This window comes from Sardina pilchardus, chromosome 24, assembly GCF_963854185.1.
Source record: "Sardina pilchardus chromosome 24, fSarPil1.1, whole genome shotgun sequence".
NCBI lineage: Eukaryota > Metazoa > Chordata > Actinopteri > Clupeiformes > Clupeidae > Sardina > Sardina pilchardus.
Genome location: NC_085017.1, coordinates 23,076,606 through 23,095,015, shown reverse-complemented (window position 1 = coordinate 23,095,015; position 18,410 = coordinate 23,076,606). Strand labels below are relative to the sequence as shown.

General features: G+C 43.3%; 1 protein-coding gene across 2 annotated transcripts in view; it reads left to right on the top strand.

Moving 5' to 3' along the window:
* pleca (plectin a) overlaps positions 1-18,410 on the top strand; it is a 128,567-nt gene that overhangs the window by 83,692 nt on the left and 26,465 nt on the right. Inside the window, exons 3-15 of one of the 2 annotated variants that reach the window (XM_062529854.1) lie at positions 979-993; positions 2,595-2,684; positions 5,063-5,140; positions 5,268-5,360; positions 9,223-9,389; positions 12,920-13,035; positions 13,472-13,578; positions 14,798-14,917; positions 15,202-15,297; positions 15,691-15,818; positions 17,187-17,280; positions 17,660-17,814; positions 18,087-18,210. In XM_062529854.1, coding sequence (XP_062385838.1) covers positions 979-993; positions 2,595-2,684; positions 5,063-5,140; positions 5,268-5,360; positions 9,223-9,389; positions 12,920-13,035; positions 13,472-13,578; positions 14,798-14,917; positions 15,202-15,297; positions 15,691-15,818; positions 17,187-17,280; positions 17,660-17,814; positions 18,087-18,210 — 1,383 coding nt within the window. The remainder of the gene's footprint in view (positions 1-978; positions 994-2,594; positions 2,685-5,062; positions 5,141-5,267; positions 5,361-9,222; positions 9,390-12,919; positions 13,036-13,471; positions 13,579-14,797; positions 14,918-15,201; positions 15,298-15,690; positions 15,819-17,186; positions 17,281-17,659; positions 17,815-18,086; positions 18,211-18,410) is intronic. The other variant, XM_062529855.1, reaches the window with a different exon arrangement.

Genomic DNA, 18,410 nt, shown 5'->3' with positions numbered 1-18,410 from the left:
AGGACCTATGCCTGTTGTGTCATGAACACCATCAGTCAAACCATGTGTGCAAAACGTCTGACTGATCGTTCAGCTCCGTGGCCAGGGAGGACATGAGTGTGTGACATGAGTTGAGTAGAAGATTAGGTTTTTTAAAGTTTTGTGCTTCATCAATTTTTATAATGAAAACAGTTCTTCATTATCAATATTTACATTTATTTGTGAGTGATTTGTGACATAGTAATATGTCTTTACAAGGTACATTCTGTGCCTAAATACGTATAATTTGTCAAGGTGGGGACACCCCCCCCCCACACACACACACACACACACACACTGTGGTTTAGGTTTAGTACACAGTGTCACAGTGGACTCATATTAATCCATTGATTTACTAGAATACTTTTCTCACTCTCTCATAAAACATTAACATTATTATATGATAACATATTAACAATCCTCATATATGTCTGTACCCCATTCTTATTAACGTTGTATATTAGAGATTTAAACTGTGAAGAAGTTTAATACATACAGTATGTCTTTGCTAAGTAGAGCAGAGTAATCAATTTGTTGGTCAATTTTTCCTATAGAATTTGAAGGTTTAGTAAGGTTAAAGTGAATAGCTATTGAATAAAACATGAACCAGTGAACCATTCCTTGTCAAATGTATTAAATGTCGTCATGTGCCATTCATTGATGTCGATGAAGTAGTTGCTGTATGTTCTAATGTCTAAGCAATAAATCAATCTTCCTGCTGCCATCGGGGCAAACTGCATGCCTTTATTTCTGTGTGTTTTTCTGGTCTCCTTTCCATTCATCACACAGAAAGCTTGTCTTTCCAGCATCTTTCACAGTTTTGTCTCTCTCTCTCTTTCTCTCTCTCTCTGTATCTGTGTCTCTCTGTGTCTCGGTCCCTGTCCCTGTGTCTCTGCATCTGTTCTCACCCTCCTCCCTCCATCCCGTGTCACTTCCTGTCTCTCTGTGGTCCTCTAACAGCACTGGAGAGCTGAGGTAGGTCCACCTCTTGTCCGCTGCTGAGTGCTGAGTGGGCCTTTGCTTTCACCTGCATGAGTCGGACTAATCACACCCCTCATAGCTTCCCTACGTAGCCAAAGCCCTAATCCCTGACACCCCATATGCCTTTAAACCTACAGTAGGGTTACATCACACCCCAAATTAGCTTAATCCTAGACTAAAAGTTTTTCCTTTTTCAATTATGGGTATTTTTTATCAATCCTATGGGTATTTTTAAAATGTCCTTCCTATTCCTTTTAGTCTAGGGGTAGGCTAAATCCTAAACGCTTATCTGCTTTTCTTGGTGTCTCCCTCTCTCAGCCTGCTTCTGCTCTGTGCCAGTTCTGTCCCAGATGACAAACGAAAGTGAGGCGGATCTGGCCCGCATCGGGGCCAGATCTGGGCCAGATTACACTGGCGTCTGAGTAATACCCGCCACCACTTTAGCCACTAGCACAGCCGATCCACATTAGACTGCCGTTCACCCACCAGACATGGTCACTTTTAAGAGAGTACCAGGGTCTGCTCCAGGCTTGGCCCAGGTCTGACCTGATGGATCCAGCAGATCATCTGCTGTCTGAAGAGATATATTCCAGTATCTATGTATTTTGTTTGCTGAGCATAGATATAGATAATAAAAAGTAACAATTAATTTTGTTCATCAGGCCCTCTCTTTATGTTTTTAAGCTGTCATGTCCAGTTGGAGGCCTAATGCTTCCCTCCCGGAAAGTCTGTTTACATCAAGATTCAGTCATTACAGGACCTTTTTATATATATATATATATACATATATATATATATAGTAGGTCTGTCCATTTCCCTGTAGTGGACTCATGTCTTTTGTGCAACACATGATGTGGAGGATTGTTTATCCCACTGATTGTGTAAAGACATCTGTGTCTGGTCTGACTGCCATAGGATGTGGATACAGTAGCAGTGTGTTAATGGGGGGGTGATAAGAGCCTCTTCAGTAGTATTGCCTTGGTGTCCTGTGTTGAGGCTTCACTTATCAACAGTGGCATAAATCCTGGCCAAATCTGTGTCAGACCCTCACCAATCAGCTGTTATCTGCAGTTGTTTTGCCTAAGTCTAAAGATTAGAAAGCTCTCTGCTTTCCTTTTGTTGAAGATTTGCACAGGAGTCCATGATCTCTTTTGATTATGAGAAAGTCTTCTTGTGTTATTTAGTCTTTGTTAGTTGTACAGTTTCTCTGTAAGACCCACTGCAAGTATTGACATGATTGGTAGCTTTTTTCATGTCTGTGTGTTTTGTGTCCTGTTTTGTTTTTGTACTGTAGTCATCCCTTAACCCCGAAAAGATATTCTAACAGAATGCAGCATATTTGTTGAACACCGATACATCCTTTCTGTTATGTATTTGAATTTTGAGAATTCCATCCATATTTTCACTGGAGACATGGAAAATGGAAAAAGGTCTTTTTTCAGAAAAAAAGGTCTTTTGCTCAGAAACACATTGGATATTATTTCTCATGGCAAGCCATATATGAATGTACAACGTAACGCTTGCAAAACAGAAAACTGCTCAGTTGGTGCGGTGTTATTTACATTTTGTGTCTTTTGTTTGTTTATCTCCTTCAGTCCCAGAGGCACATCACAGACCTTTATGAGGACCTCAGAGATGGACACAACCTCATCTCCCTGCTGGAGGTGCTCTCGGGCGAGACACTGGTGAGTGCTGACGTACCCATGGTGACCGACTGTGGACCACTGACCTGGATGCAAATTCTCCATCCAACGGTCCTGCTTCAACTTTAGAGTCACTGTTAGGGCGCATTCACACTAGGTCCCCTGGACCGGACCCGGGTTCGTTTAGTCCGATGGGTCGGTTGTTTTTGATAATGTGAAAGCAACTATACCGAACTCGGGTCCGCCTGAAAGAGGTGGTCTGGGGTCTGGTTTGCTAGAACGGACCTAGTGTGAAATCAACCTTAGAGTCAGAATCCTAGTAGCCAAGAATGGTAACGCACACAAGGTATTTGTGTTCGGCTGTTAAGCATCGAAAAGGTTATGCCTACTCTCAGATCAGGGTGACTCCCTTTCGAAGTAACGTCTGACCACGCTACAACAGCTAGTACTGTACAGGTGTCTTCTGCTTCTGCTACCCACAATGCCCTCCTTCTCCAGTACCAAGACTCACCTCCTACTCACTTCAGTTGCTTCTTAACCTCAGTTGGACATGAGTTGAATTTACACTACGACGTGGCTTTTTGTTTTTCACCTAACCTCCCGTAACCTCTCTTACTCGTTTTCTGTTGTCAGTGTGTCAGGATTTGAACAGCTGGTTTCTTGCATGCGGAAATGCTTTTGTTTAGTATCAAGACACAAGCACACATATAAGTGAATGGTAGATGTGCACAACGAGTTTTTGTCACTTGCATTTGATTGATATGAGCACTATTTGGTCAACCCTAACTGTTTTTCTTTTCTTCACCACTGCATTAAAGCTTGTTTTTTTTCACACTGCTGTTAACACGTTAATATCAATACCCCATTTGTCTAACTTAGTCACTGGTTTCTTTTCCACTCTTTCTGTCCCTTCCATAATCCTTCCCCTGTTTCTCTTCCTCTCCCTTTCTCTCTCAACTACCTCTAGCACTTTGAGTTTGTTTTCCCTTGACTATTCCTTTTTCTGCGTTTTGTTTGCTGTCCTTTGCCCTTTGGCCTGACTGTGACCCCTCTGCCTTTGCCTCTTCTCTTGCCATGCCCTTGCTGGGTAGCCGAGGGAGCGTGACGTTGTCAGGAACTTGCGGTTGGTGAGTGGGTCTCTATGGAAACCCGGGGGGCACCTCTCCAAAAAAAAAAAAAAAGGCGTGGCATGTGTCACTCCCACCTTTCTGGGCTGTGCATGATGTCACTTCCTGTTGTTTTTGAAAATATACACTAAATCCCTATTCTGTTCTTTATGTTTTCTTTTAAAAAAGAATTCACACACATTTGTTGATATTCAGGCATGTTAAACCTTGCCTGTTTGAAATCACTGTCTTACTTGAGTTATTTATGTAACATACAGTACAAGCAAAAAAGATTCTTAAAAACGTATTTCTTTAGTCGGCATGACACTGTCCATGGACAGTTCAGTTCATGAGCCAGAAAGACATTGGAAAAGTGTAATCTTAATTTCTTTTAGTTTAGTTTAATTTAATTTAATGATTGTTTAGAGTGTCATGAGAGTGTCTTATGGGATACTGCAAATGAACAGTTAAGATATTCATTCATGATGCCAGAAAAGTGCAGTAAAGTGCACTTGAAGTGTACATTTGATCATTTTTCTTTCTTCATTCAGTCTTGTGAAGAACTCCCTGCCATTCAGATTACATGTAGTCATCGAAGTGACATCATTCAATGCAGGCCAATAAAAGAATGTGCCTCCCATGATAGCTCAGCTTGTGATTGGCTATTTGTCTGCGATGGCCTGAGATGGTGCATGATCTCTGGTGGTGCGCTCCGCGTTTCAGTGACAGCTGGCTGATGAACACTGCCAAGAGCACTAGGTTGCTTGTCCAGGAACTGTTCACCGGGAACAGTTTTATGCCTGTAAGAAGTCAATGAGAGGGGCATGTGTCACACATGCACATCTGTGTATCTAGTTGCACCTGGGAAGCTTAGTTGTCTCTAATGTGAAATAGTATCATTTTCTAAATGGCACTGAACCGCCTTCATGTAGACCAAGCTTGTCCATACGGTTTGCATATCATTGTACTTGCTCATCAACTCTCCCATGTGTCTTGTGTGTAGTTTAGCCTAGTCAGTAGCTGTAACTGATGGAGGCTGCATTATTTGGGTGGAGGAAAGAGCATGGCAGATTCTTTGTTTGCTCACATGAGGAACTGTCATTCTCCCTTCATGTAATGTGCGTCATTCGTCTCATCATCAGACCCTATGAATCCTCTGCATATCCAGGGTCACAGCATAGAGTATAGAGTCAGGATCGCTCTGTCGATGTCGAAGGATAAAGACAACGTGCATTATCACAGAGGTGAAGAGTGTTATTCACTGGGTTTTGTTCACGATTCCCTCCTAACTCTCCATCTCTCTCTCCTCCCCAGCCCCGTGAGAAAGGGCGCATGCGTTTCCACAAACTCCAGAATGTACAGATTGCTCTGGACTTCCTCAAACACAGACAGGTAAACCAGCAGACCAACGTCTTTAGAAGGAATCGACCTGTTCAATCTCAGATGCTCAGATGATTTAGCGGCGTTTGGCATATTAAAGTAACACATCCAATCCTCTACCCACACTCCCCTTGAACAGGTCAAGCTGGTCAACATCAGAAATGATGACATTGCAGATGGAAACCCCAAGCTGACGTTAGGACTGATATGGACCATCATCCTCCACTTCCAGGTAGGTCTCCTCCCCTGCATAAACAGCACATTCGTCTGGAGATGACATGCTCATAAATAAACTTGCCTTGCATAGATGGGTCTTGACATGCCAGAGGTTTTTGCAGAGTTTACAGACTTTGCAGACTTCTGTTCTTCGTAACATTCAAAGCATTCCATTTCCTAGTTATCAGCCAGTCTGTCTCTATTTGTATTGTAGAGCGCCTATCATGCAGAGTAGCAGTACAAGGTGCTTAGCCAGAACACACCAAGACAGCATAAAACCCGAAATGTATACCGAGACATGGTAAAGGCACCAGTAAGACACCATACAGTAGACGTTAGATACAGTACGAGTAGATACATACATGTAGATGAATAAAGAGAGAAAAGAAAAAGAGAAAAGTAGATAAATGCATAGACAAGATAGATAGATAGATAGATAGATAGATAGATAGATACTTTATTGATCCCCAAGGGGAAATTCAAGAAAATAAAGACAATAAAGACAGTGAAGGATAAATGGTTATGGGTTAGAATGGAGAGGGAAGTACTGTATCCATTAAGGCCTTGCTTGATCTGTAGGCAATTATAGCTGCAATAGAATGGTGTTTTAAGTGGGTTTAGTGAGTTCTGAACCAAAGTATAACCAGCTGACATAACTGGAGGCCTATTAGGTGGGCAGATGTAGTCAGTTAATAGCAGGATTAGCAAGAGATGCCTGAAGGACCACACAAGCCTTTGTTTTTCTATTTAGTAGATGATTTATTATTGTTATTAGATGCCTTTCTTTTGTTCTTCCATCAAATAGATTACCCATAATTTGTTTTTGTTTGCATGATTTGAAAGGCATGCATGCAAGCAGGAATAGCATTTAACTGATTAGTTCAGTGAACTGTGATCTTCGCGTTGTGTCTTGTCTAACAACAACCCTTGGCTGTTCTAAAATCACTGAAACATGCGGCCTATTGGGGCTTATTCCAATAGTAATTCCAATTGATTTTACTTTTGTAGGCCCTACTGCACTTTAAAGGCCATGGCAGTCGAATGTTAGGGAAGAGTTACCTTGAGGTATTATCAGGATAAAGGGCGTGCAGATTCTAGTGGGGATTTCCCTCTGCCTCAAGGGCCTCCAGGGGAGGCACACACCCCCTAGTGGTCAGCTTTTATTATGCCGGGGAGGATGCTGAGGATGACTCACACACCACGTTCTCTACCTCACACAACACACACACACACATACATAAACTAGCACACATGCTTCTTCCAGAATCATGCTCAAAGCTCAAGTCTTGTGAGTCTTGCAAAAAAATCAAATGACCGGACACAGGAGAAAGTTTGTGTCACTTTCCCGAATATCATGCTCCACTCTGCTAACTTCAATCGGCAAACAACTTTAGTAGGACTGAAGTAGCTTATGTTTACTTACAATCCATCAAAGGAACAAAAGCCAAATTGATGATTCTTACAGTAAAGTGTGACTAAGCACGTTCTCCATTGTTCTATTGTACTTAATGAGCAAAACTCTGGTAGTAGTAGTAGCACAATCTTCTCCAGTGGACCCTGGGAGAGGAACTGTGGGCCAAACGTTGTAGTGTAGTAATAATAATCCTTTTGACATACAACCCCAGAGCCCACCCACGTTTGTTAAGAGAACTGTTCCGATTCAATCAGAACCTTGGCTACTCACGGTGCTGCATCTGGCACAGGTCCGAGTCTCCCGGACACCACTCGCACACATGATCCTGGTTATCAGAAAAAAAATGTCAGACCAGACTAAACAGCGCAACAAAAGACCCCTTGGACTTGAATTAAAGTCGATGGAAAAACACTGCTTCCCCAGTAACCCTGAATCTGGGTCCAATTTATGCGAACTAAATTGGGCTCTGGGAACATCAGCTGGAAGGCTCACCGCCGCCAGATCAAGAAGGAGATATTTTTATTCTTTGTTAATGGTAGACTTGGGATGCAGGGGAATACCACAGTCTCTAGCGGTGAGTCAGAGCTCTCTGTCCTGACTCACTCATTCCCCTCTGGACCAACGGAGACTGGCACACAGGAACAGGGGAGTTAACGAGTCAGACATTTTCTTTAGCTCGTTATTTAGATTGTCACATTTGACCTTCAGTTTGTGTTTCCACTGTCATGCAGCGTGATTAAGCTCCCCAGCTGTGTGGCTACTGTAGAAATTACTTTCCTCGTCTCTTTCTCTCTCTCTCTCTCTCTCTCTCTCTCTCTCTCTCTCTCTCTCTCTCTGCCTCTCTTTTTCTTGCTCTCTTTCTATCCTGCTGCTCTATGTCATGCCAGAATAAAGCAAGAACAGGCAGAGGAAAAAACAACATCATCTGACACTTCAGCTTTCCAGTTGGCATATGTTATGAACCTGTAAACAATGGTTTCCTTCTTAGCATTACAATGGTGTGTGTGTGTGTGTGTGTGTGTGTGTGTGTGTGTGTGTGTGTGTTTTTGTGTGTTTACGTGGGTATGTGTGCATGAATGTGCACATGTGTGCGTGTGTGTGTTTGTGTGTTCGTGCATGCTTTTGTGTGTGTGTGTGTGCGACTGTGCGTGTGTGTGTGTGTGTGTGTGTGTGTGTGTGTGTGCGCACGCGCGCGCTTGCAAATGTTTGTGTAACTGTGTTCTCTGTACCCTCTGTGTGTGTTGAGAGAAAGGGAAGCTCAGATCATTTGCCGTCTTGTAAAACTACAGTGCAATTGGGTGGAGAAAAAGTTTCCATGTGCTGTCTGAGTCACCATGGATTCTTGTGTGTGTGTGTGTGTGTGTGTGTGTGTGTGTGTGTGTGTGTGTGTGTGTTAGTGTGTGGGGGTGATTGTGTCTGGTATGTATGAGTGCCAGGCTGCCTTTCCCAGCCCTCTTGCTCTGCTTGCTGGTAAAATTATATCTTATAGCTTGAGGGAAATCCTGACCATGAGTCATCTCAGTGATGAGCAGTAACCTCATAAAAACAGGCGCGCACACACACACACACACACACACACACACACCAAGATACACCCAAACACTTTCACATATAGCACACCCTGACTGAGATCACACACAAAAATCTTTCCAGAAAGTTCCAATTACTATTAGTATTCCATTTATTCCTTTTTCTGGAATGTATAACGACATTATTTGGTTATTTTTGCCAAGATTCATTAAAGTGCATTATTAATATTTGTATGGGCTAATTACTGGCATAACAACACTAAAGGTGTTGCATACACCACTGGTTTGTTTTAAGAATGTATGTAATATACCTTGCACTGTCGTTTGGATATTCCCCAGTATTTCTGGAGAGTCACTATTGCTACTTCAATTCTCAAGACCGATTGGTTTTATGGCGCATCCTATCAAACATGCTTACCTCCTTGCACCAATTGTTGTTAATTGATGACATTGAGGTTTCTACCTAGTTGGATACTCAGTATCAGTAGCAAGTCAAGAATTCAAGGGGTCGAACACAGGGTTTAGGGTATTAGGGTGCTGCTTAGGAGTGCAAGGACACAAGGGTGCTAAGGCGATGCAATAGGATGAATCCTTAGTGTCGTGTCTTCTTGCTCCATGTTGACTCCACTCATTCAGCAAGTGTCTGCCTGTGAAGTAGCACATTTATACAATTTCAAATCAATTTGTCATATTTCTATAGTCATTTTACAGATCAAGTTTAAGATTAAGGCTTACGTATTTAACATTGAGCAGATTCTATCATTGAAACTTGCAGTCTTGCCACTTGCAGTCTTTCTGGAATTCATTTGTCTATTATTGAATCTATGACTCTCATTTGCTTGCCGGAAAGGGGTAAAAGCACTGGCCCAATACCTGTTGACACCCAGGTTAATTCTTGGGTTCATGATTCATGTTGTTTTCCTTGTATGTTTCAGATCTCCGACATCCAGGTGAACGGCCAGTCGGACGACATGACGGCCAAGGAGAAGCTTCTGCTGTGGTCCCAGCGCATGTCGGAGGGCTACCACGGCATGCGCTGCGACAACTTCACCACCAGCTGGAGGGACGGCAAGCTCTTCAACGCCATCATACACAAACACAGGTGAGACACATACACACACACACACACACACACACACACACACACACACACACACACACATCACATATCATATCATACAGGTGTACATACCAAACAGAGCATGACTGAACACATACCGTACACACTAACACTGGTGAAATACTGTAGCTTGTCACTACCCACACATATCATACACAACCACAGGCGAGACGCAGTACACATACACACACACACACACACACTCATACACAGACAGGTGAGATGAAAACTGCATCATGCACACTTTTACATACAGGCGTGTACCAGCCAAACAGAGCAGGGCTGAACACATACACATCAACACAATTGAAATACTGCTCACTATAGCCCATAACATTTAAGCATTTTAACATTTACCCCCCCCCCAACACACGCAAACACACGCAAACACACACACACACACACCACCCACAACCACATTCACACATCATACACACACACACACACACACACACACACACACACAGGTGAGCCCCACCACACAAAGGGGTAAAATAGGGTAACTGATCTGATACTACAGTACAATTATCATGCACCAATGCCAGTATAAGCCCACCCACACAGGTAAGCTGCACGGCACACAGTTGCTGTAATCATCATGACTTAAGTCTGTCAGACAGTAGTAGAGACAAGCCCTGCAGTGCACTAAACCCTGACAGAAGAGAACACACACGAAAAGTCAGCACACATACTGTAGATGTAAGATCCTCTGAGAAAGGGGTTGAATATTGTAGAGAAGCACTCTGGTTTCATCTCACAGGCTCTTATGCTAGATGTAAACATCCAGCCATAATCTCTGAAAGCTGAACATTCCTTGCTAATAGGAAATCCAGAGATGCGTTAAGGAAGCGCTGTAAAATTCCAATTGAAATGTCTATGCAGCAACTTGCCCTGACACAGATATGGAGCATGGGGTAACCTATAATACAGTTGATAAATGATAAGCTTCATGGAAAAACAGAGTGAAGGAACTCACACCCAGACAAAAGTGCTGGCCAGAGTGAGTTCTTAGATAAATCACTATTTATTTGCTACTCTCATTTCAGCAACGTTCTTCATCACGATGACTGACGTTTTGCCAAAAGTCCTCATCAGGATGAAATGACATTCCGCCAACAGTTTTCATGAGAATTTAGTTATGCAAGGCTGTTGCCAAAACATTATTCAATCCTGATGAAGGCTGTTGCCGAAACGTCAGTTGTAAATAAATAGCGAAACATGCAAAATAGTGTGTCTCTCAACTTAAAATGAGAAGCGCCATGTCTGAGCAACAGCTGTCCCTGGCTTAAGCTCTCCAATTCTGTAGGTAATGTGTGACACGTAAGGATGAAAGGGATCCAATGAAGAACAAAATCTCTCACACTCCCACGCCACCACATAATTATGTAAAAATAGAGAGAGAGAAAGAACAGGGAGGGATTATGGATATGAATTGAAACCTGACTCTTCTGGTGGAGGTGGGGAAGAAAGAGTTCAAGGATGCCAACCCTGGAGGCAAATCTTTTAACTTGCAGCATGTACCTGCAAGAGTTCAGCTATGCTAAGAGTAGGTATCCGAGAGTGATTAAAAACTCTTCACTTCAGTATCGACCCAGAGAGGGGAGAGGAGTTCAGTCCTGCTCTCTGAAAACTCTGCAGGGAAAACAATCTGCCGGCAAGGAACCGAGCCGAGCAAGGATAAGACTGCACTGGAGATGTTTTGAACATCTAACATGAAGTATTCCATCGGGAATTGATCACGTAAAAGACTTTCTTGTGAAGACTTGCTTTATGACTGTGTGTGTGCAGGCACCATGAAAACCATGTGCACATGAAGGGAGTTGTGATGCCTACAGTCTAACTTTTCATGGAAAATGAGAGCTATCGCCTTGAGTCTGGATTTCTTAAAGCATTAGACAAGCCTGAACCTAAAGGAGGATAACTTTCTTGTCATCACGGATCACCATGTGGAGCCTGAAGAAGAAATTCCACCGCAAGAAGCGCCATGGCAGCTCAGCCTCGAGCAGCGCTCACGGCTCGGTCAGCGACCTCGAGGACCGGGTGGTGATGCTCTGCGATGACCTGCCCAACGAAAGCTCCTACGAATCGGCTGGCGAGACCCTGAGCCAGAGGTCCGTGAGCAGGAGCTCGGTGAGCAGGAGGTCCCTCAGCCGCAGCTCCCAGAGCGGGGAGCAGGTGATGGGGGATGCGTCACGCCACCATCCATCCATCTCTCGGGACAGGATGTCTTACCGACAAGCATGCTACTTCGAAGAGGCCCCCATGGCGAGCCAGCAGGGATACTACCAAGTCAGAAGAGTGCAGGCAGCGTATGGATTTTTCTGTCTATCTCTTGAAGAAACCGCATCCTGCATCTGATATTCGGTGTCGCTGTGGATTTGTTAGAACAAGAATGGGAGACAGGGATACTAGAGGAATGTTCCATTTTTTCTCTAGTCTCGTAAAAAGTTGGTTATGTGGACTTGTTAGAAAAAAGAAAAGATTGGCCACTAGTTCTAAAAGAAAATCATTATAAATCATTAATTTAAGAGCAAAACATGATAAAACTCCCTAACAGTAACTGAAACTGCAGAGTGGCAACGGTATGTGCTGTAGGTGTGAAAATGTGAAAGGGTGAAAATATGCTTTGCTGTTTTGTGTCGCTGCAGAAGCTAGAGATGTAGGGATATGCTCCTTCTGAGCAATTTAATATGTAAATGTAGAGCCTGTGTGTACACGCCATGGAGCTGAAACTGCATTCTTGGCAGCGGCTGCTCGTGAAAGATTGGATTTGAATTTACACAGGGCAGGGGATGTGCGACGGCCCCTGCACTCCAGGAGAGGCAGGAATGGGCGAGTCTCTTGTTTTTGCTTGCCTCGTTACATTCCCCCGAGGTCGGCCTGCAGAAAGGCATGTCAATCATGGCCAGGCAACTTCCTCGCCTGCACACTCCCATGGCTGAGCTTCACAGCTGGCAGGCCCAGATTTATGATCTACGAAGAAGCACCCACTGATGTTCACCTGACCTTCATTTTTTATAGCCCTGTTTGGACGGATTTGAAAGGAGACAAGATATAATTAATGTCATTATAATAATGTCACTTATAAAAATGCTTATGGGGTATTATGCTAAGTTAGAGAATGGCTGACTCTGTAATGGGCCTGGCTGGGTTAAGGATAATTTGTGTAACATCTACTGAAATAGAATAGAATAGAATATATACTGTAAAGCAGACCTTGTGTGTGTTTCGGTCTTTGGTCAGTTTCGGTGTTTCAGTTGTAAGCGCAATCCACAGATACATACATGTACATGTCTTGTTAGATCATTTGGAGAGGAGAATTGTTTCAAGGTGCCTGTATGTCTTTCCTACCAACATATCATAAGCCCTGTTTGTTGACCAGGTTACTAGCGATTTAGCGTGCAAGCTAGTAATGGCTAAACCTTCAAATCACGAATCAACAAAAAAAAAACGTTGAGGTTATTGGTATACTGAAACCCTTTTATTTTGTCTGTCCGGCTTTGTCTCTCCAGGCCAGGTTTGATTGACATGGGAAAAGTTTACCGACAGACCAACCTGGAGAATCTGGAGCAGGCGTTCAGCGTGGCGGAGCGCGAGCTGGGCGTGACCCGTCTGCTCGATCCCGAAGGTAATAAACCCAGTCGCCACGGCCAATTTGTCTGTTTGGACACGCGTATCGCTTAAATTATAATCCAGTCTGAGATTTGATTTACTTGGCAGTCTTTCCCTCTACTTGTTAGATTCAGGCTAAATATTGTCAGCACTTTACTGTAAAACCACAATTACATTTTTCAGCAATATTATTTAATTGTTGGGCATTTATTCTTACTCATTTTTAGTGTAGATAAGGTTGGTGAAGCACAGCTTAGGCCTACAGTAGAATGCTGCCAAGTACAAAGTGCAAGTAGAAAGTAGGCCTACAATGGAATTAAAGCGATTTTTTGTAAACATTACCTTTAATAAAGTGATAGTAGAAGTAGTGGTAATGGCAGTAGTAGTAGTAGTTGTTTTTCCTTTTTCCTAAGCTCTGCATAGCTAACCTCTCTCCACCCTATGCTGCCTAGATGTTGACGTTCCCCACCCTGATGAGAAGTCCATCATCACCTACGTTTCCTCTGTTTATGATGTCATGCCCAGAGTACCCGATGTCCAAGATGGTGTCAAAGCCAACGTGAGTCTGATAAGATAAGATAAGACAAGACAGTGAGACATTTTGATGGCGGATTATGTGTAGATACTGTAGGTTGCAACCTGGTCTCATTTTCAAAACGTTCCCCTGGGAACGTTTTTGCAGACCCAGCAAAACGTACCTCTAGGAACATTTCAAAACGTACCTCAGTCCCAACCTGGACACCTCAGGCCACACAGGCCACACAAACACTAAACAGCCGTATGCCAAACCCGGCGCACCCTAGCCACCCTAGGCTGGGATGTGCTACACCGTAGCCACTCAAACTCCCCAGTCTGGGAGAGTAGTTGCCGCACTCAGCATACATTGTAAAGAGGCACCACATAAGACATATTACACACAGCCATCCATGGCTCTCACACAACCGTTGGATGCTGGCGGGCTCAAAGGCACTGCTCTGATGCCATCTTGGGCCTTTTAATGGCTTACCAATAATTAGACCCAAGCAGGAACCACTCAGGCAGTCAGAGGTGGGCGGGGCCAGGAAACTGGAAAGGCAGCACACAGACGGCCAGACACACTAGTGCCGTAACGGAAACACTTTAATAGTTGCTTTAAACGCAAGATTCCTGTTTAGAAATGCTGTGTCGTAATGACGAATGACATGACTTGATTATGCCAAGGTTATGACAAGGCCTCAACTAATGTTAGTGAATTGCTGTGAACTTGATATACAAGTTGATTTATTCCTGTTTTGATAGCAGCTGGAGGAGCTGAAGTGTCATGATAACAGATGACTTGGCACGAGTAGTAGTTGACGTGAAAAGTTGGCACTTTCACTTGGACCAATTTGTTTCGGCCCCGGTCTGATTCCTGAATCAGCCGGTGCGAGTCTGTGACACAAAAAAATATTGTCTGATAAAAAGCGTCTGCTTAATAATACCAGTCAAATTTAAATTAATCTTTTCATAAATTCAACTTTTCATAAATTCTACTTTAAATGAATTTCCCCTTGGGGATCAATAAAGTATCTATCCATCTATCTAAATTCAACTTTATGATTAACTAAAGGTGAACTAAATGGTAATATGAATGCTGTACTGTACATGATGTTGCTGTAACGATGCCATTGCTGTGCTGTCTCAGGAGCTGGAGCTGCGTGTGTGTGTGTGTGTGTGTGTGTGTGTGTGTGTGTGTGTGTGTATGAATGCTGTACTGTACATGATGTTGCCGTAACGATGCCATTGCTGTGCTGTCTCAGGAGCTGGAGCTGCGCTGGCAGGAGTACTATGAGCTGGTCACCATGCTGCTGCAGTGGATGAGGCACCACATCATCGTGTTCGAGGAGAGGAAGTTCCCCACCAGCTACGACGAGATAGACGTGAGATTGGTTAACCATTTCATTATGCAGTTATCAATATTGTGAACAACAGCGACATTCTCTGAAAAGTGGCATTCTCTGAAAATAAAATATCTAATCTGGATTAGGATTTGATATGGGTTGATCATAGGTGGTTAATTTGACAACATCTTTCAGACCCAACTTTCAAGTCTACTCAAGCCTTAGACTGGAGACTGAGGGCTTTTGGCATTCAAGCATACAGTTACAAATGATGGTGTTTGGCACCAGGACAGAGTACTAAGGGCTCCATGATGTCTTCACAGGTTCTCTGGCGTCAGTTCCTCAAGTTCAAAGAGACCGAGCTCCCAGCGAAGGAGGCTGACAAGAACCGCTCCAAACAGATCTTCAGATCCTTTGAGGTAAACATGAATAAATATTAAGGTACAGCGTTGATAAACCTTGGAGCATCACACGTGCCATCTCAATTTGTCTGTGCACTCCTGTCACTAAGAAGCTAAGGTGAGTTGTGGTTATATACACAACTGACACCCACGACTACTTTTTCGCTTCATTTTATAAGCAAGACCTTTTACTTTATTACCGTTTGGAGAAGCATCAGCGTCACTGCCTGATGAGCAGTTGGCCCGGGCTAAAGTCCTGAGTTTGTTTGGCTTTGGATAGCAGCATCTGCTACATCAGTCACCTTTTAGCGTAATTTATCTGACAGAGGCTGTCATCCAATCTGACTCTATGACATGAATTCAGTGGCTTGTTAATGAGGTGGTGATCGTGGTGTCCCTTTGTGTTTGTAGGGTGCTGTTCAGGCAGGTCAGATCAAAGTTCCCTCCAACTACCACCCGTTTGACGTGGAGAAGGAATGGGGTCGGCTGCACGTCGCCATTCTGGAGAGGGAGCGCCTGCTGAGAACCGAGTTTGAAAGGTAATGCACGTGGTTCATATGGATGGATTCGCACATTACATTACATTCACATGTTGAAAGGAAGATCTCAAGTTTGCATAAAGTATTCTTTATCACAACCTTGAACATATTTAACATTTTGATGGCAAAATATGAATTTTTGATAATATAGATGATGGACTGTTAGAAGAGGGTTTTTTTGGTTTACCTGCGCAGGGTGGAGAAAATAATATAAAATAGAGAATTTTTAAAAAATCTTATTCAAGTTGTAGAAGGACTTGCTACAATGTTAGCGTTGCCATAGAGATGGAAATAAAACTTGTTGTGTTATGTCATTTACAACAAGAAATATTAGCTGAATGGCAGGGTTATAAAAAGTTTCATCAAAATGTTATTACTTATCCAGTTGATTGCACACCATGATCATGTATCAGCCATTTTTGAGACACATCCCAAGGTTTTCTCGACCATATTATTAGGATGCTTGCCTTGGTGAAAGCTTGGTGTCAGTTGAAATCTGGTGGTTAACAAATTCGTCAGCTTGCAGTTGGCCCATTCACTTTTTTCCATTTTTTGTTTTTGTTATTAAAGTCCGTCTCTAAGTAATTTGTCATCAACAGATGGTATCAGCCTTCTGTCACAAGACAGAAGGCTGTGTGTGTCTGTGTGTGTGTGTGTGTGTGTCTGTGTGTGTGTGTGTGTGTGTGTGTGTGTGTGTGTGGGCAGGGCAGGGCAGGGCAGGGGAGGGCAGAGGAGGCCAGTTTTGAGCTTGCAGACAGTGATACTGAGACTGTGCTGGGATTTTACTAGTGTAAAGGGGAAACCCATCTCTGCTTAGTTCAGCTCAGTTTCAAAGCACTGTTGCTTCAGACCCTCCCAGCAGTATGGCTTTCTATGGAGACAGTCATGGCTTAAGATACCTGCTTCGCCAGAGGAGGCCGTGAGTGTCTGTCCTCTCACTCTTACTGTTGGACTGCTGCTGCTATCTGTGGCACTGTTGACTGTTTCTATTTGTTTGTTTGTTTGTTTTTTTATTATTATTATTTTAAAGATGTAGTGTGGATCTCGACATCTCTAGTAATACAGTATTGCGACTTTTATCTTCTTGGTTGCACTGATTTAGCTTAGATTAGAGATGATGTGTCTGTGTTGTGTCTGGTACGGGTTTGTGTGTTAGATGATGGTGTGTGTGTCTGACTGATGCTGGTGTGTGTGTGACTGATATTGGTGTGTGTGTGTGTGTGTGTGACTGACGTTGGTGTGTGCGTGTGACTGACATTGGTGTGTGTGTGTGTGTGTGTATTTGACTGACGTTGGTGTGTGTGTGTGTGACTGACGCTGGTGTGTGTGTGTGTGTGTGTGTTTGACTGACGCTGGTTTGTTTTGCAGGATGGAGCGCCTCCAGAGGATTGTCAGTAAAGTGCAGATGGAGTCGGGCGTCTGTGAGGAGCAGCTCAACCAGGTGGAGACTCTGCTGCAAACGGTGAGCATCCCGTCATGAGTGGGTGAATGTATGCATGAATGAATGAATGAATGAATTGATGGATGTATGTGTGAGTGAGGAAATTAATGGATGCTTGTTTATGAATGAATTCATGAACTGTATGTTTGTATGTGTTTATGTATCTATTCCTTTGTGATGTTGTATGTTTTGCTGTTGGGCCTAGAGCCTGTAATAAAGTTCATATATTCATTAATGAATGAATACTATATACAATATGGATAATGAAGGAATAAGTATATTTCTCAATCAATTAGCAATTCGACCGAAACTGTTGATCAGTTATTTTGATATTTGTCTGTCTACTGAGTTCCTGTGGCTCTGTGTATTTACTCAAGTCTGTATGGTTCCTGCTCTGTAGGACGTGCGCATGATGAGTGCAGGTAAGCCTGCCCAGCACACCGGCGAGGTGGAGGCCGACCTGGACAAAGCGGAGGGCATGATCCGTCTCCTGTTCAACGACGTCCAGCAGCTCAAAGATGGACGCCACTTACAAGCTGAACAAATGTACAGAAGGTAAGAAGACTGGACACTCAGAGGACCTTGCTACTCACCAACCACGAAGCATCACATACCTCCCCCATATCAAATCATATGTTTTAGTTTTGTAGTCCTGTGCCATTCCAATATCGCATAGCAGAAAATGCATTTACCCAATTGTGTCTTTCTCTGTAAGAAACAGTAATGAATAAATAAAGTGTTGCGTTCATAATGTTATTTTGCTGCACCAGTCCCTCCCTGTTGCGATTCATTCATTCATTCATTCATGTTCCTGGTCTGATCCTCAGGGTGTACCGACTTCACGAGCGCCTGGTGAACCTGCGCAGCGAGTACAACCTCCGTCTGAAGTCTGGCGTGACCCTCACCCAAGTGCCAATGACACAACAGGTGGTGCAGGCGCCCATGTCTCAGGTGACTATGCTGAAGACTTTTATATTGTGCCAACTGTATGAAGATGTTTTGGGTGCACACACTGTATATTCTATTCTATATACTATCAAAGATCCTTCATTACTGACAAGATAGAGCAACATAATGCATCTCTATGGAAGCAAAATTCGAACAGTTCCTGTCTGCTTAAAGAGGCATGTCTCAAAGACGTCATAGTGGGA